The sequence below is a fragment of the Falco punctatus genome (genome assembly GCF_963210335.1).
Source record: "Falco punctatus genome assembly, chromosome: 1".
NCBI classification, from domain to species: domain Eukaryota; kingdom Metazoa; phylum Chordata; class Aves; order Falconiformes; family Falconidae; genus Falco; species Falco punctatus.
Genome location: NC_137580.1, coordinates 70,782,280 through 70,804,680, shown reverse-complemented (window position 1 = coordinate 70,804,680; position 22,401 = coordinate 70,782,280). Strand labels below are relative to the sequence as shown.

The 22,401-nt window shown below is 47.7% G+C and overlaps 1 protein-coding gene across 1 annotated transcript in view; it reads left to right on the top strand.

The window, feature by feature from the left end:
- Positions 1-16,719, top strand: part of LOC308055397 (uncharacterized protein) — a 31,024-nt gene extending 14,305 nt beyond the window's left edge. Inside the window, exon 5 of the mRNA XM_080369289.1 lies at positions 809-16,719. Within this exon, the coding sequence (XP_080225415.1) occupies positions 809-905 (97 nt within the window). The 3' untranslated portion in view covers positions 906-16,719. The remainder of the gene's footprint in view (positions 1-808) is intronic.
- Positions 16,720-22,401: the final 5,682 nt, after the last annotated feature.

Here is a 22,401-nt window from a genome sequence, read left to right as displayed (position 1 = left end):
TGAAATGTGAATTTTCTGCTACAAAGACCCCTTTTTGAGGGAGCCCCCTTTTTGCTCTCCTTCCTGTCCAGCGAGGGTGATGAGAGCTTTCCTGTTGACTCCTGGAGTCTGGGTTGAAACTGTCTGGGACATGTTTCTCTCCTCGATGTGCCTGTGCACACTGCACACCAGCATTCCCAGCAAGGCCCACAGCCAAAGAAAACTTACCTTGTGCTTTGTAGATTCACTGCGGTGACTTGTCCTGAGGCCAAGTGAAGCTAAAACAACCAATGAGTTCCCCATCACAGTGAAACTCAGTCCTTTTTTTTTTTTTTTTTGGTGTGTGTATTGTTTTGTTTTGAGTTTTTTATGATTACTCCAAGTCTAAAAATAAAAATTGAGGTTGGAGAGAGCAGTCTTAAGATAACTGAAACTAAAAAAAAAAGCAATGTTTGGGAAAACCTTGTAAGTTGAAGCTAGCACATTTCATTTCAGTCTCTGGTGCATGTCACGTTATCAGGCAGATTCACATATTGAGTAGTAAAAGGAGTATGTATTTCAAGAGCTCCAAATCCATCTCTATTTCAATTCAACTAAGATGAGAAAATCACTAAACCCAAAGCATACATGCTTAGACCACTGTCAGGGAAAAGCAGAAAGAAAATAATTTCTGAATATTCATTTTCTCAATAGTGGAGAGTTAACTGTACAGATGCTTTCAGATCCAGTAGGTGTGGACTTCTTATAAAAGCCTGGGTAAATAAAATTTAGCTAGGAATTAATCAAATCTCCTCCTAGATTTTCTTGATGAAGGTTTCATGTCCTTCAGGGAAGTGGAGAACCTCCTCAGTGTGGCAGCAGCCCATGGGCTCCGAGAAGCTCAGCAGCTTTTGGAAAACATCCTCAGGAGCAGAAATCTTCCTTGAATGACCACTGCAGCACCGATGCTTGTCCAGCCTTGCCTTCTTCTGCACTTATCAACCCTGTTTTCTCCTTGTTGAGTGCCTAGACTTTAGACATTTGAATCATGCTTTGCACTGGATCTCTATGGTCAGATCTATGGCAGTGATGTGTTGCTGCTCCTTCTTCTTTTCTTCCTGGCTCACCACTTCTGAACAGTGCTTGAAAGGCTGGTTGGAGAAGACAAATAGCCTTCAGGGTTACACTGGTGATGGACATATGAATGTTATTGGAAAAGTACCATTAGTGTTGCACCGACTGATCTGCTAATACTGTTAGATCCAAATATTGTTCTGGCCTTCATGTGGTGTTGCTTATGCATTTGTGCCATGTGTGCTTTGTGCTCTGCTTATGCATTTCAATAAAAGATCATGACTAAGGCTTTATCACTGTAAATCAGCATGACATGCATGCATGATGTCATTTGTAATAGAAATGACAGTGATTTAATAGAAAATATAAATGATTCCCTCATTTAACAGCTATCATTCCTTATCAATGTTACCATTGCCATGACAGTTTCAAGGGAAAAGTAATTCAATTTAATGGAAACTGCCTTCATTTTCAGGGTGGTCTCAGTTTAAAACCACACTGGGAGCAATTGCATTTCACGGGAAGTGCACTCACTAAACAAAGATCCACAGCATTTTGCTAGCAATAAAATTGTTTCCCAGGGCCGCCTTTATTGGTATGCAACGTTTCCTTTTTTCCTACCGTGATTATCTAGCTCACTTGTTGCATTACATGGGGTCCTGCACTCCCCCTGGGTGCCTGAGGCCACGCTGGTGAGCACAGGACGCAGGGGCTGCCACTGAAGGAGTAAATGGGACAGCAAGCCCGTGGCAGAGCCAGGCTTTGGTTTCTGAAAATTGCTTCTGTGCCACGACCTGTTGGCAAAGGCATGAAGGATTTTGGCCAGGCCATTTCCCTGTCCCCTCTTGGGTGTGAGCCTCAGTGTCTTTCTAGGGCAATGTTGGGGACCCTGGGGGGCATCCCCTAGGCACACCATGCCAGCACCCTGCACAGCAGGGGCCACTGGGGGGCCACATGTTAGGTGAGGGATGGCTGGGCTTTGCCTTTGCTCTGCCTTGCTGTCCCCAGGTTGGGCTCCTCGGGACCAGCTCTGTGTCTTGCTCCTAAGAGAGGACAGAGTGGAGGCCACCTGGGGCCTGGCTGTCCTTCTGCCTCCCCCAGCTCTTCCCACAGCACCTGCTGCAGACCAGCACTCCCTGTTTGCAGTGCACCCACCTGCTCCCCCGATCTTTTCTCCTCTCTCTTTCCCTTCTGCGCTCCCTCCCACTCGTCCCTTTATTAAATCTGGTACCACAAAACCCACAGCAGAGCAGAGCACAAGGCGAGTTTCTCGTTTCCCTCCTCCTCAAGCAGATAAGCAAGACAGCATTTGCCAATTCAAAAAGGAGCTTATTTCCATGGCCTCTGAGCAGCTGCAGACTGGGGCCCTGAGCCAGAACCCTTTGAAGGCAGGGGAATGTTTCCCTTGACATGGGGCTAGCAGCGCATCGTGTCTCATACCCACTTTTTTTTCTCATGAAGTAAACACGGATGAACTGTACCTCCTGATTTGGAAACTAGACCTATGCTATATGTGTCGTATATAGAGAGATGCAGCAGTTAAGTGCACCAAGCATCCTCTTCAGGCCTGTAGTATGGTCCTTTTTGTGCCTATGAGCAGGAAAATCTTGTATGTGTCCCCACAAAGCAGGATCTACCAGGCGTATGGTGTGAGGAGCTGTATCAAAAGCCCTGCTGCAACCTGGACCTGTGGCGTCTGCTGCCTCTTCTCTACCCTCAAAAGTCATCCTCCTTGTTTTCTCCATCCTCCCTAACCACAGCAGCCAATGTCAGAAGGGCATTCAAGCATGGCTGGGGAGAGCCATGCCCTGGTGTATGCCTCCACCAGCTGGTGATGGCCAAATTCACACCTCTTTCCGACCACCAACTGGCGGCTGTTAGCTGCCCAGGCTTGGCATACAGCAGTACTTTGTCAGCATCAGGCGTACTAACCTGGGGACTGGAACGGTGAATATGCTGAGGGCCTGGTGGGCAGGGTCATTGCACTTCACAGAACTTAAGAAATCACCTTTTTCTGCCCCCAGTCAAAGTGAGCAAGCAGGTTTTTGTGTGCTGATGAATTTTTCACCTGATGTGTCAATGCCCAGCACTGAAATGGGCATTAACACTGAACAAGCCAGCCTCAGAATTTATGCTGCCTTGACTTCAGTGGCAAGCTGTAATATCAGCACATTACTCATTTGCCTGTTCTTTTGTTCACTTTCTCTAAAAATGTTGTTTTGAAATATGACATTTTCCCTTTCTCTCAGCTGTAGTTTTATTACTGGTACACATGCTCTCATACAGCAGGAGAGTGACTATCAGAGAATCACAGAATGGTGGAAGGGACCTGTGCAGGCCATCTCATGCAACCCCCTGCTAAAGCCGGTTTGCCTCGAGTGGGTTGCACAGGGTCGCGTCCAGGTGGGGTTTGAGTATCTCCAGGGAAGGAGGCTGCACAGCCTCTCTGGGCAGCCTGTGCCAGGGCTCCGACACCCTCCAAGTGAAGACGTTTTCCCTCACACTGGGATGGAATTTCCTGTGTTTCAGTTGGTGCCCGTCGCCCCTTGTCCTGACGCTGGGCACCACTGAAAGGAGCCTGGCCCCATCCTCTTGGCACTCATCCTTAAGATATCTGTGTACATTGATAAGATACTTATCATCTAATGCTTTCCAGTTAGCCTTTTTTTTAAAAAAGGAGTAGGAAGAGCTGGACAGTAAATCATGAGCAACCTTGCATACATTTCAATGGAAAAAAAGTAATTATTGACTTAATAAAGCCAGTTATCAAACAGCAGGAGAAGGAGACACTTGCAACTCAATGTGGTGCTGAGACTTCACCCAGAAAAGATACAAGTCAGTTTCATGCAATTTGCAGAATTAACACTTGCATTTTGATCCTCACAGCACCTCCCCTAAGACAAGAGTATCTCCCACCTTAATTACTTTCTGTATGATTTCCCCTTGGACTTTCTTTCAGTCCAATCCCACAAAACACTGTTTTGCAGTCAGTAGCTGAGGGTGCACACATTCACATTCCTCTTACCTTTTTCCCCCTTCTTCCACTGACCTCCTCACCAGGGCTGTGCTGGCTCCCAGTTGGCGCGGGCACCCTGTCCCCCCACAGGGAATGGCCCCCGGTCACGGGGTGCTTGTCCCATGCAACACTGGCTGGACTTCCCCAGCAGCTGCCAGCCCTCTCCTTTGCACTGCCTGTATGCAGGCAATTAGAAGGATTTTCTTTCCCAAAACACAGCTCTAATTATAATCTAATTCAGCTTATTTGAAGTACATTTTGGTAGCATTTCCATTAGGCAAATATCAATTTATTATCCTCACATTATGTTTTGACTACAGTTGTGTTGCTAATTAGAGGCAATTTAACTGCTTTAAAAAACCCCATCCTTTCCTCTCCATGCACCCTTACTTCCTTGCAAACCACACAGCACAGGCATTTAGCATGGAGTCAGTGATGAAAACCTACAGTTATCAGCTCTATTTTCATCACTTTAATTGACTTTCACAATGTTAGAAGCCACTTAGAAAGCACAGATTTTTCTGATTTACTTGGGTTTGGGGATAGAGGTGCAAAAGAGAGGAGGGTGACTTACTCCTCCTGCGTAGCAAACATTTTTCTGCCCAGATTGTTGAATGGGTTTGGTGAGGCCACCCGTTCCCAGTAACTAGCAATGCTGTTGCCTTTGGCTTTGGGGGAAAAATTGTAATGATAATAATGCTGGTCTAGGAAAGATGACACATTTCTGTGATAAAAGAGAGGAAAGCTGGCCCCAGGGAATTGGGATAAAATCGCCCTAAACCAGGCTGTGGTGAAGGTATTTGTGTGTCCTGCTTGGCCTGACTAAGCGGAGGCACTGAGGAACTGAGGCAAAACCTCATGAAAACAGCAATTCCTGTCTGCCCTGACTGAATGCAATGGGGAGACTGTGGGGTTTGGTCATGGAGTCTGTCCAGCTGGGTGTGGGCCTTAGAAGGTGGGCAGTGGAGATTTTTTAGGGGGGGGGGGGGGGGGGAAGTGAGGCAGCCATAGTGAGGTGTGTGGGAATAGGGATTAGGCAGTGGGAGTTTATGGAGGGCTGAGCGCCTGCCAATCTGTCACCTTAAAAATCCCCACAAGATTATTTCTCCCCGTGACTTCTAACCACTTTTCTTTTGCAAACTTCTCTGTTGGGCACATTAGATGTTCTGCTACCACGGCTCAGGGTAGCAAGGGATCATACATGCTACACGGGTGGTGCAAAGGTTTCTGCCTCCCAAAGCATCTCCAAGGGTGTCCCCGTTTGATGTGGCTGGCATGTTTTCTGACTGTAGAAATGTTGTTTTACCAAACTTTTTAAGGAGCTCTCAGAGCTTCCCAGAAAGATGACTTTTGGCAGGGTAAGGGAGAATTTTGCCCATAATAAAAGCCCATCGGAACGATCCAACCCATAGACGGCTAAAGAAGCTGTGCAGCTCTGCCTTTGAAGCGTGTGCTTCAGCAGCAGCTGAACATTAGGGGTCCCCAGTGGACTTTCAAAAGCTTTGTAGGGAGAGGGGGGGAAAAAAAAAAACCGAAACCTGAAGCTTTCCTGAATTTCTCTACGATATAGATCCCAATTCCCCACCCACCTACCAGGCAAGCTCTGTTGATACCAGGGGCGAAACAACAGCATTAGTGCTCTGACGTAAAGCGAAGGCAGCAGCCGCCGCACTGTGCCTACAGAAACCCGGAGCTCTCGGAGAGGGCCTTTTCTTCCTGCCCAAAGTCAAGCTTCAGAGCTTTCTGCTCTGTTTTGTTCTTAATTGCAAGTGCTGTTGCAGTGGGAGGGGTTCTTTTTGCTTTGCTGCTTCCCCCCCGCCACCCCCCACCCCTTCCCTTTTCATTTTTCTCAGGAGACATTATCTTTCATTTGTGGAGTGAATTCAGTGTTCCTGTAATGGAGACTTGATGGCTGTGGGCAGGCATGGGGGAAGCTCTGCTGCAGCACTGCCACACTGCACCAAACCTCCTCTGGTCGGTGAGAAGGTGGGCTTTTCCCACAGGAGAGGAGCTGGCAGTGAGATTAGACAACTCAATTGCGCTTGTTGCATCCATCGAATGTCTTAAGTGTATGGGACACCCCAGCTGTCCCCCTTATTCTGCTCTCCCACCCTGTGAAATGCCATGGGTCCTTCACTGGCACTGTGATGGGAGCACAGCTCAACTTCTGCGTCACAACCATGTGAAGGAGGGATGAGCGCAAGGGGAGGACAAACATTGGTGTCCCGTGTCTGGATGGGAGCTAGCAAGGCTCTTCCCAGCCCAGTTTAGCACTGGTGGTATTGAGGACCTTGCCTTCTCTTCCCTTATCACTCCTGTGAGTATCAGTGACTGTACCAGGCCAGCACATTGCCAAGCCCCAGAAGATCTCTCTGCTGCCGGAGGCTGTTGGGCACTGGTGCGGGCAGCGGGTGGCAAGTGGGGGGCCTTGGCTGGCAGGGGGGAGAGGCAGACCCAAGCAGGTCTCGCACAAGTGCCAGGCAATTGCAGAGCGCTGCAGACAGATCTGCCAAGATCAGCATTTTGTGGAGGGCACAGGGTCTGCAAAAGGCTTCTGTGTGTTGGGAACCCTGTTTAAAGCCCCTAGGTACAGCATCGGTGTGACTCTGACTGCTGGGAGGGGAGGAGTTTTCTACCTACAGTGCAGACAGCTGCAAGAAAGCCATTTTGTTATGTATCCCACTACTGAATAGCAGTACTTTAAATTAAGGAGCTCCCCAGAAAAGGAAGAAATGGTGGATTTGCCTTCCTGAGGCTAAAATGAGTGTTTCGATGCAAGCATCCAGCAAGAGCCTGACAGCACTTTAGAGGGCTGCCATTCCAGTGTCCTGCAGCTGACATCCCTGTAATTCAGCTCTCAGACATTATTGCATATGATAACCCACATTGCTTCCCCTCATAGATTAAAAAGGGACAAATACCATAATATTGCATCTTTAGTGCATTATGAATTTCTTAATGCAAGACAGCTGCAAGACGAGCATTGCTCTTCTTCTTGGTCCGTGTTCTACATGGAGTGCTTTCTGGCAGCTGCTCCCAGCAGGATTTAGGACCTTTTGCAAACACTATCTCTGCAACTGATGGAACAGGGCTTAGCAACCCCCCCTCCCCCCTTTCCATACACAAACCCATTTTTTAATGGTGCAAGTGGCAAAGCCCTGAAACTACTGAAGGTTATCTGAGGGCAGTATCTATTAAAGGGGGGTGTGGTGTCAGCCCTCCTGGCCCCCCTGGGATTAACCCCTCACACAGAGCTGAGTGGTGCCATGGTGCAGGGGATGCCACAGCTCGTGAGGACCGGCAGCGTGGTGGTAGCCATTGCACAGCATCACATCCCCACAACACAAGCCTGGCACAACATAAGCCCAACCTTAGTGGGGGGCACCAAGATCTGTCTGGCCTCATACTCTGTCCTGAATATGTAGGGAAGAAAACCAGTGTGATGCAGAAACCAGGCTGCATGGAGATCTCCATAATAAAATAAAATATAAATATTTTCAGGTTGTGTCAGTTTTCCCTGATGCTATCCAAGTGCCTCTAAGGAAAGTTTTCTTCTGCTCCCCTGCAACAGCAGGTTACCAGCTATTCCTTAGGATGTCAATGCCTTCCCGTATAGCCTCATGTGCAGCATGGAGCCCACTGGCTCTGAGAGTTAAACTGTCTTCATATTGAATTGTGCTGCAGTTCCGCCTCACCAGAAGAAAGGTGTGGATCCACACACTGGGGGGCAAAATTTGTCACCGGACAGTAAAATAAATGATGGATATTAACACCAAATGCAATTATCCTTGGGGTATTCCCAAAGGCAGTAAATCAAGCACCTGTGATTCCCCTGCCCTGTGAACGTTATCACTATTGAGTATGTCAACACATACTCCTGAGCATTCAAAGCCAAAGCTTGTTTGGGAAATGGCTTAAGTGCAGGCAGAATAAGCATCTTCCAGTGCTACGTATCTTAACTGGGACTTACGGAAAACTTAAAAATACAACATCAGCAACCCTGAAGTTTTGAACCTCACACCGCTTTGTCAAACCCATTTCTGAGCAACCACTTCCTTCAGCCACAAGCTGGGGATCAGGGCACCCTCACTGGCTGTGAGCTTTACTTTGTCCCTGTAAACAGGGATTCACTACTTTTTTTCCTATGCTTGAGGTGTCTGGAAGGAAAGGCCCAGCACCTTCCCACCCAAGACTCCCTTAGCACTGCTGATAAATGCCATCTGTTTTCCAGTTTGCTCATGATTACACCAGGGGATTGGATAAAAACCCACCGCATGCCACACAAACTGGCTGGAAAACACCTGCCTGTGACAGGTCACTAATACTGATCAGCCATGACCTACTTCCTCCTTTCTGTGAGGGGGTGAAGGTGGCACCTTTGCAGTTGTGGATCCCCTCTGCTCTGCCAAGTGTCCCCAGTGCATGTCCTGTGGCCAGGGCTGGGAGCGGGGGAGTGGCCTTGGGAATAAATAGGCTGCAGCATAGGAAAATGTTCCAAAGCAGGATTTTGAGGGAGTCATGTGAAGTATGCTGCCTTCTGGGAGCCAAGGTCCGATATGTGGCTGAGAGGGTGCCACAACTTGTCAAGAGCACAGACTGCTATCCACTGCTGTTTGTCCACATTGGTACGAATGACACTGCAAGACAGAACCTAGACAGAATAAATGAAGAATATAAAGCCCTGGGCATACAGGTGAAAAATTTTGGTGCCCAAGTTATCTTCCCTTCCATTTTACAAGAAAGAGGAAAGGGTGCAGCCAGAAATAGACATGTAACGCACACCAACTTCTGGCTTCACAGCTGGTGCCATCATGAGGGGTTTCACTTCTAGGACCATGGGAACTTCTTTGACTGTAGCCTGTTAAGGAGGGATGAGATCCACCTGTCTAGAAGTGGCAAGGGAAGCTTTGGCAGCAGGCTGGCCAGCTTGGTAAGGTGGGCTTTAAACTGAAGGGCTCAGGGGGAGGGGTCCAGCATGGCAATGCATATGCCACTGACTCCAACTGGGGAATAAGCCAGGCCAACCAGAGCGCTGATGTGTGCTCCTTTGCTGCCTCCCAAGATGAGTACCAGAAGGCCAGCCACCTCAGCCACCTCAAGGCCTGCGCGGATGAGCAAGGAGCTTCTGGCAAACCTCAGACAGAAGGAGGACATTTACAGGATGTGGAAAAAGGGACAGGCCACTTGGGCGAAATATAGGGTTGTGGTCAGAACATACAAGAAGGTGACAAGTAAGGTAAAGGTCCATTTGGAATTAAATCTGGTGAGGTAGGTCAAGGACAGCAAGAAGGGCTTCTTTAAACATATCAGCAGGAAAAAGATGACTAGGGAACATGTGGGCAGGCTGCTGAAAGAGGTGGGTGCCTGGATGATGAGGGATACAGATAAGGTGGAGATGCTTCTTTGCTTCAATCTTTACTGCCAAGGCCAGCCCCCAGGTTTTCCAGACCCTGGAGGCAAGAGAGGAAGTCTGGGGGAAGGAAGACTTTCCCTTGGTTGAGGAGGATCATGTTAGAGATCCCTGAAGCAAATTTGTGACCCACAAATCCAAGGGCCCCAATGGGATGTGCCCCTGAGTGCTGAGGGACCTGGCAGATGTTATTGCTCTAGAGCCACTCTCCATTACCTTTGAACAGTCATGGAGAACAGGAGAGGAGCCTGAGGACTGGAGGAAAGCCAGTGTCACTCCAGTGTCCCTTCAAAAAGGGCAAGGAAGAGGGCCCAGGAAACTACAGACCAGTCAGCCTCACCTCTATCCTTGGAAAGGTGATGGAACAACTCATCCTGGAGGTCATCTCGAAGCATGTGGAGGAAAAGAAGGTCATCAGGAGCAGTCAACATGGATTCCCAAGGGGAAATCATCCCATACCAATCTAATAGCCTTCTATGATGGAACAACTGGCTGAGTAGATGAGGGGAGAGCAGTGGATGTTGTCTAACTTGACCTCAGCAAGGCTTTTGGCACTGTCTGCCATAACATCCTCATAGGTAAGCTCAGGAGGTGTGGGTTAGAGGAGGGACAGTGAGGTGGATTGAGAACGGGCTGAATGGCAGAGCTCAGAGGTTGTGATCAGCAGCACAGAGTCTGGCTGGAGGCCTGTAGCTACTGGTGTGCCCCAGGGGTCAGTGCTGGGTCCAGTCCTGTTCAACTTGTTCATCAATGACCTGGATGAGGGGACTGAGTGCACCCTCAGCAGTTTGCTGACGATACAAAACTGGGAGCAGTGGCTGACACACCAGAGGGCTGCGCTGCCATTCAATGAGACCTGGACAGGCCAGAGAGCTGGGTGGAGGGGAACCTCATGAAGTTCAATAAGGGCAAGTGTAGGGTCCTGCACCTGGGGAGGAACAACCCCCTGCACCAGTACAGGCTGGGGCTGACCTGCTGGAAGGCAGCTCTGCAAAGGAAGGGCCTGGGAGCCCTGGCGGACAGCAAGCTGACCATGAGCCAGCAGTGTGCCCTGGTGGGCAAGAAGGCCAAAGGTACCATCCTGGGGTCCATTAGGAGAAGTGCAGCCAGCATGCTGAGAGAGGTTGTCCTCCCCCTCTACTCTGCCCTGGTGAGGCTGCACCTGGAGTGCTGTGTCCAGCTCTGGGCTCCCCCGTTCAAGAGAGACAGGGGAGTACTGGAGAGGGTCCAGTGAAGGGATATGAAGATGATGAGGGGACTGGAGCATCTCCCTTATGAGGAAAGGCTGAGAGCTGGGTCTGTTTAGCCTGTGGAAGAGAAGACTGAGAGGGGATCTTATCAATGTACACAGATATCTTAAGGGCAAGTGCCAAGAGGATGGGGCCAGGCTCCTTTCAGTGGTGCCCAGCGTCAGGACAAGGGGCGACGGGCGCCAACTGAAACACAGGAAATTCCATCCGAGTGTGAGGGAAAACGTCTTCACTTGGAGGGTGTCGGAGCCCTGGCACAGGCTGCCCAGAGAGGCTGTGCAGCCTCCTTCCCTGGAGATACTCAAACCCCACCTGGACGCGACCCTGTGCAACCCGCTCGAGGCAAACCGGCTTTAGCAGGGGGTTGCACGACATGGCCTGCACAGGTCCCTTCCAGCCCTGACCATTATGTGATTCTGTGATTTCAGTGGCCAGGGAAAAACCACAGAGATGCAACATGCACAGCATCAAGAGGTGATCTGCAACATGAGAATTGTCTCATAGATTGATCCAAACATGTCGCTGTTCCTGCTTTTTGCCAGACCATGCCAGTATTTCGTGGAATATAAATGTAAATCCTTACAGAAAGCCATTATCCTTCTCACTGTTTTTCTGCCTTAAACCTAATGAAGAAAAGAGCCAGGAGCAGCTATGAAAAAAAAGACACCCTACGAGATCCATGCAGCAGCAGGGCATGACTGTAAAGCAAGGCCTCACTGCATCCTGCAGTTGGAGCCTCCATTTTATGGTGTGAGACCCTGCAGAGCTGGAACGGAGGCAGAACCATAAGTGCGGAAAATAAGAGCAATATAAAACATGACGCCCACGAGAAGTGAGCTGCTTCCTGCATCATATCAATCATTGCTTTGGCAAGATGGCTCCAAGCAAGTGAGCGTGTTATCAGTAATGGAGCAGAAGATAAATGATGTTTGTAATACCTCGTCATGCCGAGGGTTAACAGCCTAGTAAAACATCAATGTGGCATTATTACCTCCAAGACATAACAGCATGTCATATTGTGTGGTACCTGCTGAGGATTAAGTATCTCAATAAAGTCATCCCCTGACACAAAGTTTCTACAGCAGTCATTACCGACTGCACCACCTAAAAGCAGCAGAAAATCCGGCACACTAAAGCAGCACCGTCGTGGCTGTGGCTGGCCTGGGGGGAAAGGCTTTCCCCACTGGCAGAGCCAGGCTTCTCACTGCAAGGAGCTTTTATTTCCCTTGAGTTGTCCAAACAGCTTGAGACCAGAGTCCGTGGCACTTTATGAACCCCCAAGACAAAACAGAAGTCCATCCTCAGGGGATGGTGCTATAATTCTGTTAAGCCAGACAGTGCCATGTATGGGGTGAGTGGCCAGCGGCACTAGTCTTAAACAGCAAGGTGGTGGCTTGCAGGGAAGGACCTGATGGCATCTGGGGTACTTGAAGCCAGTCGCCCCATTGCAGATCAGCAGTAGGCGCTGGCTGGACAGAAGTCCCTCCAAACTCACCAAAACCCTGAACCAGCTGCACAGGGGTCAATAGCAAACAAAGAGATGATACTTTATTCATCTGCCTGGATGCAGTATCTGCCATGTAATACATGAGGTATTTTGGCCAAGAGTAATGAGGCAACGTGGAGCCTAGGGCTGAGGAGATCCCATTTTAAAGAAATTAATCTCCTCTGCTGAGCCAAGGGCAGATGATGCTTTAGCTCAGGCACCTCAGAAATAACAGGTCCAGTTCTTCCAGGTTTGGGCAATTTTTCTTTCCCTGCCTAGGGTTTGCTGAATAAAACAAGCCACGTACAAGGCACACAGCTTGTCCCAGAGCCATCCTTGGCCAAGTGCCAGTCGTGATGAAGAGATATTCAGTTTATTTTAAGACAGAATCCAAACATGAGATCTAGAATAGCTCCAAGTGCTGTCTGTGTACTTACATGTCGCTGCTGGCCCTCGCAGGTACCCTCCTGGCTCCAACAGCAGATGGATCTGCCATGGACCTTCTTGCAAATCTGGCTTTCCTTCCTCAAAATCACTGTTTGTCATCCAGACGTCAGCAAGAGGTACCAGTTACTCACATCAGTGATTGCATCAGCTACAGCAATGAGGCAAACTGCTGAATTCACTGCCTGCATGTGCAACATACGCCTGCAGGCAGATACACACACCTATTACCTGAAGTTTCACCTGAACATGGATGCTTTTCCCTGGTGAGAAGTGACTTGCATGAGAAACCTCAGATTTCCATTACTGCCCCACATGAGCACTGAACCTGAAGTTCTGACTGACTCAGGAAGACTGAGCACTGGGGATCTGCAAAATGCAGATTGTTCAGGAAACCATCCCTGCCCTCTCTGCTGCTGCTGGCGACTCTGAGTTTGCTGTATGCCATTAAGAAGGACCTCTTCAAGGTTTTCCAGTTGACCATTTTCCCTGGTAATCCCACCCATAGAGGCAATCCCAGTCTTGCCCTGTTAGTCCTATTTCCACCACCAGCCATCCACATGACTTTCCAAAGTGTTGCTTTTAGGTTAAGTAGACCCAAAGTTGCATCTTACACTAAGATGTGCAAAGAACAAACATATTTCTCGTATGTCTGAGCTTCATATCAACCCTTATGGAAGAGCACTGTGAAAGAAAGGAGTTGCTGGGTTGAGATGCAGTGAAAGCTGTGGGCACGGGTAGAAGGAAACAAGACCTTCAGCAAAGAAAAAAGTAAAAGGTATCTTTTTCCACACCTTTACTATGCCTGCCCTCAATATGGGGTTAATAAGAGGCATTGAAATATAGCCACTTTATAGCCCAAAATCAGCCCAGGAAAGGAATTAAGTTGTCCCTTAAGAAAAGACAAATGCCTGGGTGATGTTTGAGAAATAGAGGCAAAATTATCCTCCATGGCTGGGGTACAGCAGTAGATGGCCACGGAAGGAAGAGAGGGACCCCTCTTCTTCCTGCCACAGCCACCCAAGGAAGGACAGGTAGATTTTGGGAGAAGAGCCTCTTAGAAGTGGAAAATGTTTTCTCAGCATTCAGAAAAAAAAAGTGAATTGGGATGGCAGCCTCCACCTTTTGCTACCACACAGCCAATACTTTTATTGCCCATAAAGTGACTGTTTAATTAAGGAGTCAGCTCAACAAAATTAGAATAAACATTGCTGGAGGTTAATGCTGACCAATCCCTTTTAGTGACAATCTTCTTCCAAAATAAATAGCCAGTCATCACCATCTCTGCTGAGGGTGGCTCTTGCCTGACTCTTCTCCATTTGCCACTCACATTAGCACGGCTGACAGCCTTAAAAATAGCTAAATCAGCCAATTCTTCCCCTCTCCCATGTGACTCATACAGCACAATGCTGGCTGATCCTCATCTATTTTCCAAAATGCCTGTGTGCTGGTGTCCAAGTTATCACCAACAGGATTTTTATTTTTTTAGCAAAACATCAGTGCCTGTGCCTAAGCTCTGATAAATATCTGCTTAAAATGAACTGAATCCCACAGGTTTTGCCCCAAAGTCCCAATTCATCAACACACTTAAGTCCACACTTAAATTATTTTCTATTAAATTATTTTATAAAGCAGGATGAATAACTGAGTTGGAGCCTTGGGTCTCTGCCACGTTCAGCAGTTCCCAGGCTGTTTGCCCAAAGCTTGTTCACAAAACAGCAGTAACAACTGCAATATAACTCATGTTTTCAGAGGCGGGGGCAAAAACCCAGGCACACACATTTTCTTTCATACACATAGTGGGAAGCAGACCGGTAAGTAGTTTCCTGAAGCCATTTGCAAGATATGATTTAGGATTTATTTTTTTCTATATATGTCTGAAAAACTGTAGAATAAAAAGTCTTTTGTGGATGCTGCAGCATTTAGAAAAAGCTGACTAAAATGTATTCCCATCACCCAAAGGATGAGTGATCAGCTTAGGGAAAGTGCAGAGTTGTGGGGGACAGGCTCCAGAGCCACCGACGACTGGCACAGCATCACCAGCACTGGCAGAGAGTCAGCCTAGCTGGCTCTTTCCTGACCACCTTTACATCTGGCTATAAGAGGGGAGCAAGTTTTGTGAACAAAATCCATGTTCACAATCTGTCAGGTGTGCAGTCCAGTGCTCTATAAGTCCCATTTAATAGCTAATAACATTCAAACCAAAGAGCAGACTCCTGTTGTTTAAGTAAATATGGAGCCACCGGGATGTGTTTCTGTGCAAACTTTGCTGGAGCAGTGACAAGCTGTCGCTCAGACATGAGTATAACATCCCGGAGATCTCTGGGTTTCTTGGCCATGTATAATGGTAGCACCTGCCTTTGCTATCCTCATATTCACTTATAGAAATGTCTTGTCTGGAAGTTGGCAAGTACTCGGCTACCCAGCAACATCAGCCCATCGCTACCTTATAAACGGGTAGTTCAGATTGTGCAAAATTTCTTTTCAGATATTTCTTCTGTGTTCATCTTGGCTCCTGAGCATGGAAATTTTTTATATCTATCTGTGCCTCACCATCACAACTCTAGCACTCAGGTCACTGGCCAAATTGCAGGAGCACGCTGCCACAGATGAGCAGAGCTAAATCCATCCACTGTGACATTTGGCATGATGTCTGCTGAAAACTCTTCTCAAAGCTTTCTCACTCTAATGTGCTGACTCAAAGCAACCATGGCAAACCCCCACACCCCTGCCCCAGCACTAATGTTAAACAGGGCGAGTCTTCACCAGCAGTGGGTCTGAGCAGTGACTCACTCTGGGAAAGCATGGGGACTTTGGGAGCTGCCCTGATTCAACCCGATGAAATAACAGCCCCAGTGAGCTTTGAACATCTTAAACCCGGCACAGATACATAAATATCACTAATACACCCACCAGCATCCTGTTGCTTCCTCCTAGATAACAAGAGGGGTAATTGTCAACATAAGGGGAGCCCAGCGTGCAGCCAGGGTGACAGCAGCATCCATGATTGAGAGACACCGCCTATATCATATTACAGGAACTCGCATTATATTTCCTAATTCCCAGCTGTGTATGGCCCCCTACATCTGGGGTTCCCCTGCTGGCTCTGGGAGGCCAGGTGGGCTGAGCAGCAGCTGCCGGTGCCTTCGCCCTTGTGATGGTGACATACAGAATTAAACTCTATAACTCGAAAGTTATAAAGTAGGCATGTTTATTGCATGCAGATGCATGGGGGATTGCAGCACCACAAGTGTGCATGCCCGAAGTGACGAACCATCTCATATTTATACAGTAAAACAAATGAATGTTCATCTGACGCCTATACATATTAGTTACCTAAACCCGCTTACTCTCACTTTGTATGTTAATTAGCTTATCAGTCCTTTTCCTGGAATGTGGTGGTCTTGCAAGTTTGCAGCTAATTCATGTCCTTGCTGATCATCTGGTTTTCTTTAGCAAGGAGATCTCTAGATAACATTGGAATGTTTCTCATCCTTTTTATAAATAGCCCCTTTATTAGAGGAAGAAGAGTAGGTATTTCCTTAAAATTATATGGTTACGTGACCAATCACCACACCTATACTCCTTGAGCAGACATATACAATCACAATCGATGTTTATTGTCCCTATTTTGCACTATTTCTCCATATCAATGGGAGATGCATCTGGTTTTCTGGTTTGCTCTGGCCATTTGCAGCCCCATGTCAAAATGCATCCATTTTTTTCTGCTTGGTGCAGGAAAACATGTTCCTGAAGGGTTTCTTTTCCCTTTCCCATTAAAGTTATTCAGCAGAGAGGCAGCAGGGAGAAGCAGATTCAGACAGAGGGGAAATCCATACCTTTTCTAAGTCTTAGCAGAAGCATCACTAAGGTGATTACAGTGATGCCTCCCATCACTAAATGCAACAGCACCTCTACAAAGCAGGAAGAGGCTTTTGGCTATATACCTTTGAATAAAGGGTGCTGCAAGAGGCCTGTGCTTATGACTGCTCCCTCAAACAACCAGTCTGAATGTGTAATTTAAATTGTGGGGTTGCAGGGTACTGGCTTGCCAAGAGACAGGCGAATTTTATCAGCTAAAGAAATGCAACAAGGCCACCAATGATCCACCCAGGATCTCTGGTGCAAACCCTTCCTTTGAAAAAGGATGAGTGAGTTACAGGTGTGTTAATGCACATGACCATAAAGACAGCACCTGGCTGCCTACAGCTCAAGCTTCCTGGCAGGAGAAATACACGGGTTGTGGCTGTAAAGCTGATACAGCAACTGCTGAACCTGCAAATGGGCTTTGGGCGCAGGCAAGTACCGAATCACATCCCACCTGCCACTGCTGCTGCCAACCCTAAACCCACCATCCCTTGCTGATGAGTAGCATCCTTACGTGACCTCAATGGGTTTTTCTGTGCAGCACCCTGGCACTGCAGAAGTTGCTTGTGAACTTTGGCATCCCTCCCCACTGAAAGCCAGCTCCCTGCTTCACATACCTGCCCTACCGCCTGCTGAAGCATGAGCTGGGGTGCAACTGTGGCTTGGCCCTGCTGACACCACTGTTCTGCTTTGAGTTTGTTTGGTTTTTTTTTTATTTTATTTCAAATATACGCAGGCAAGGAAACATTCACCCTGCAGTAGATATCAAGGGAAAAGTTTCTTTAAGGCTATAAGAAGTGATGAGGAGGAGGGGGTAGAGAAGCGCACACTGCAATTTCCTTGCACACACACAGAGCCCTTTGAAGTCACAGTGTTTAGATAGTACCTAAAACCCCCTGAAGTAGTGTCTTTCTGTTCTCTTGTATTAGGTTCCTGACCCATGGGTGGGGCTGAGACCTGCTTTGGGAATGCAAGAGTATGATGGCACTGAAATACCTCTCAGAGTGGTATTTATGGATTAACGAAAGAGAAAGGCCTTTGGTGCCTGCTGCTGCCTGAAGCTCAGTGGAAATGTGGGGGGGCGACCTGATGTCAGGGACATAGAGAGCCTGCCTGGCTTGCTTCACAGACAGAAATCTCTCCGGCAGCACGGATGCCTATTTCCCACTCATCCCTTTTGCTCTCCCCTTATGAGTCAGGATGTCAAGCAGCACATGCAAATCCTTCCTTACACTCCTCTGTCTTCCTCAGAAACAGTTTTTGAGGAGTTTCTTTTCATCCTGTCCCACTTTCAAGCCTAGATAATCAGTGCCTGGTTTGCATTGAAATGTTTAAAGAATTACCCCTACCTGTAGGATGGAGGAGCACAGGAACTGGTATCTCAATTGTCCAGTTCACTTACTGGAGATGCAGCACCCTTCCTTGTGGCCCAGTGAGCCACAGGACTGCAACACAGAAACCCCTTGCCATCAGCGATGCAATTATTCTTTTTTGAGCTCTGGAAAATCACCTTCTTTCACATTCATGATCCTCTGGAGGAGTGGGGGTGATATGAAGAAATAGCGTGAAATAGGGACAATGGACATCGATTGTGATTGTATATGTCTGCTCAAGGAATGTGGGTATGGTGACTGGTCATGGGTGTGGTGTCTTCTCACATAGCCATACAGCTTTGAGGAGACGCCTACTCATTTCCTCTAAAAAAGGGGCTATTTATAAAAAGGATGAGAAAAGGATGAGAGACATTCCAATGTTATCTAGAGGGAGCTCTAAGTCTCCTTGCTGGAGAAGATCCGATGGTCACTAGGACATGAATCACCTACAAACCTGCAAGACCACCACATTCCAGGCAAAGGACTGATAAGCTAATTAACATATGAGGTGAGAGTAAGCGGCTTTAGGTAATGAATATGTATAGGTGTTAATTGAATATTCATTTGTTTTACTGTATAAATGTGAGATGGTTCGTCACTTCGGGTATGCACGCTTGTGGCGGAGCGATCCCCCGTGCGTCTGCGCGCAATAAACATACCTACTTTATAACTTTCGAGTTATAGAGTTTAATTCCGTACGTCAAGGGGTGTGAGTGTAAATAATAAAAAAAATGGAGCCTACCAACCTGTGATCCCACAGACTGGCATGGTAGCTCAAACAGCAGGAGCAGCAGGGTTGTGCACCCAGGACGTTCCCTCTCTGTGTGAGCATCCCCTTGCCTCGGCCCCTTGGCCACCTCCACTGTGAGGTTTATGGAGGAAATGGGTAATGGGACATGGGCACCTGCACTGAGAGCTGCTGGTCCTGTGCCTGCCTGCAGCTCTGTGTGCTTGGAGAATTTGGAGCACATCTCGGAAGTGTCTGAATCCAAACTTGTTTTGGAAAGCCAGGTTGAAGGAAACTGCAATTTAATAAATTTGGCTTTTCTTTTTGAAAAGCTGCTGGGATTTTTTTATTTATCCCCCCTTCCCCACATGAGAAGAATACTGTCTCTGTTGGAGTCTGAAGGGAGGCTGCAGGATCACAGCTGTTGCTGCAGTGTAGTGCAGCCCCCTCCAGCATGTACAGTACCTGACATCTTTTTTTGCTCCCAGGATTTCTGCCTCACTTGGCTCATGGGGTGGCTTCGCAGGGATGGAAGACTAAACTCACCAAGGGAACTGTGCATGGTAGTTCTGATCATTCAGGTACTCACCTTTCAGCACAAGTAATCTGTTCACACGCAACATCTGTTGGAGGCATCAGCAACCAACTCATCCACATCTCCTTTCTTATGCACAAGTGCGTGTGGTTGAAGGACCTGTGTAGGAGGCAGGGACCTTGCTGATGTTCACTTCATTACTTGGATCTCCTGGCCACCTCTTTTGCCCTGGTTTTCCTCTCCCTCAACCCCATTAACCAGCTGTAAGGGAATTCCTGGCAAAACAAGGACATACTGTACCCTTGCAGGAGCTGGACAACCCTGGCCTGCAGATTGCAAAGTTACTTTGAAAATCTTGTACTGTCCTTGAATAGGCAGAATAAAGAATAAGAGCATTGTACAGGAGAAAAGACGGATGCCAAGCAAGATATGAAAACCACTAAGCTAGCACATCCTTATAAGGTGCTTGCAACAAGAATACATAATTAACAACCAATCAACAACTAACCTGAATATATAATTGTAGTCCAATCAACAAGTAACCTGAAGACGTAATTGCAATCAACTAACCAATGATTGTTACCTTGTGAACAGTGTATTAGAAGTATAAATATGACTAAGTTGCTGAATAAAGTAGAACGACATGTAGCTACATTGGTGTGATTGTCATTACTCGGCTGACTCTCCGATTGGGACCCTCTTCAACCAGCCAGCTGGCACATCTGGGAGAAGTTTCCAAAAAACCATAGCATGGCTGGATGCTGCTTTGAGAAGTGAAGGTAGCCCTTGAGCTGCTTTACCAGCAGGTTGCAGGGTAGGTGCTCCTGCACAAGGAAGCTCTTTAAAAACATTAACTCAACTTCAGAGCAATGCGTAGAGGATGAGCGCGGTGGATGTTGGAGCTCCAGGAGGGTTTTTCTCTGATCTTTTTTTTGCCAGAAGAGAGATGGTGGGTTGGTCCTAAGTTGGCAAAGTGCTGTTTCTATCTTACGAGCAAATCCCTTTTGTTTCCTTCTTTTTGTTGCCCCATGGGCAAGGATCATCATGGCCTACTCTCTCCAGAGGATGGGGAAATGAATTCAACCTGGGGAAGTAGATGCAGAGCCGCCTCATCCTGGTAACCAGCTCAGATGTCAGGATTTGTTTCTCACTTCACCATGTGAGGGTGCATCACGCTGGTTTCTGCTCTCCAGTACTGGGCACGCTAATGTACTTCAACCTGAAGTAGGCTCCTCCAAGCTTAGCATCGCTCTGATTGCGGTAGCCTCTGCAATCTCGAGTAATTATCATTGCCAGTGGGTCCTCAGAGCTCAGTGCGAGGATGGCCAAAGCTGCAGTGCTACACAGCAGTCCTCCTCCTTCCCAAACCTTCTCTGATGGGCTCTTGCATTTCTGACCCCGAGCACTGCCGGGAGAGCAGGGAGGAGGAGGTTGGCTCCTAATACCTGGGCAGAGCAAAGAGCTTTGGCATCCTTTCTTCCATTTCAAGGCTTCAGCACTAAGGCATCAGTTTGTCCTGCTTGTTGCAGCACATCTCAACTCCAGTGTTCACGGAGCAGCTTGTTAACAGAGGAGTTGCGGTCCCCGCTGGCTTGGGATTATGATGTATGTCCTTGGCGGTAGACAGGATTTCACATTGCAAAAACCCTATGTTGAAAACCAAAAATAGAGTGTTTAATCTCAGCACAGACATACTAGTTTCTTGTATCTAAGGGTAGGGCTACGCCAGCAAGCAACTGCCATTGTGAAACTAGAAAGATGAGGGTGGCGGAGGAGGCTAACAACAAGTGTCAGTGCAGAATATTCAACCTCTGCAAGTGATACCAGACTTGAAGATACTGCTTGACATTAAAACCATCATGAGTGCAAAACCTCCTTGCACTCAGTGGGGAACAGGACATTTTCCTGTAGTCTGAACCGCAGCTCAGCTGTGATTCTTTCCCAGCAGTCCAAAAAACTGGGCAATTACTGGATACCTCAAAAACTGAAGAGGAAAAAAAAAAAAAAAGCAGCCACCAGCCTGGGTTTTGGGGTCTGAACCATTAGTTTGAACAGCCAAAGAAGAACAGAGAAACCCCCAGGGAGGCTCTGGGAAAAGCCCGCCAGGGAAAGGCCAAATTACTGCTGCTCCCGTGGAGCTGAGGGATGGCTGCTTAGGGCAAAGCCACGGGCATGCCTCGAAGCCAGAAGGTTTATTTCCCTGCCTCAGGAGCTGCCTTGCACTTAGCCCTGTCCCTGAGCTGCACAGAAACAAGCTGCAGAGTCAGGAAACCCACCCTGAGAGCACCCCTCTGACATTGTCCCCCTCCAAGGACGACTCTCTGATGCTGCCCCCAACCCCCACCTCAAATCCTTCCATGCCGGGGAAGTATCACCGCATGGGTCTGCAGAGCTCTCCCTCTGCCAGCATCCTTCCTTGCCCCCAGCACTGCACGGTGGACCTAACTCACCTCTGAAGTGCGCTTTATTGAGCTGCGTTTCAGCTGATTAAACTAATTATTACTCAGGGTTAATGAAGTCATTCACCACTTGACTTTATTATAGCTGCTATTAAGTATTTACATTCTCTAGGTGGCAAAAGGTTCATCTGGAAAGACCACAACATTAGCTGGTGTGAAGGAAAGGCTGTATGTGAGTGCTGAGAACAGCCCTGTGCCATCCCCAAAATGCAGGCAGTGGCTGAGGTGCTGTGGGCAGCGCTGCCACCGTCCTGGCTGCAGTGCTCAGGCTCCGCAGGCACATCTGGGCTTTGCTGGGTGATGGGGGCTGGGGTTTTTACAGGGTCCTTTCCCAAAAGCCCTCATCCAGCTTGATGCATTATAAATCCTCCTCCACTGGGAGCTGTTTGGGTGGCTGGCTGGCTGGAATGGCTCCGAAAGAACAAGAATTATTAGTCCATGGGTCATTAACCTAATATTACTACTCATCTGAGCACAGGAGTCTGGTCCTCCAGGTCAGGAAGAGCAAACTTCTCATTTCAGGTACCAAAAAGGCTTTCCATGGTGTCCTGCTGAAATAACCGTGGCCACTGAGCAGTAAATCCACTTCCAGAAGGAAACACTCAAGAGTCCATGGGGATTCACAGCTGTATTATAGAGAAATGAGAAAAAAAAAAAAAGTAAAAAAAAATAATATGAAAGTTACAGTTTTTTAGGAAAATAAACATTAGAATAAATAGAACATCAGAACAGCCTCTCTTTTGGAAAGAGTGGGGAAAGAAAAGAAACATTCAGGCAATTCTATTACTATTTACATAAAACA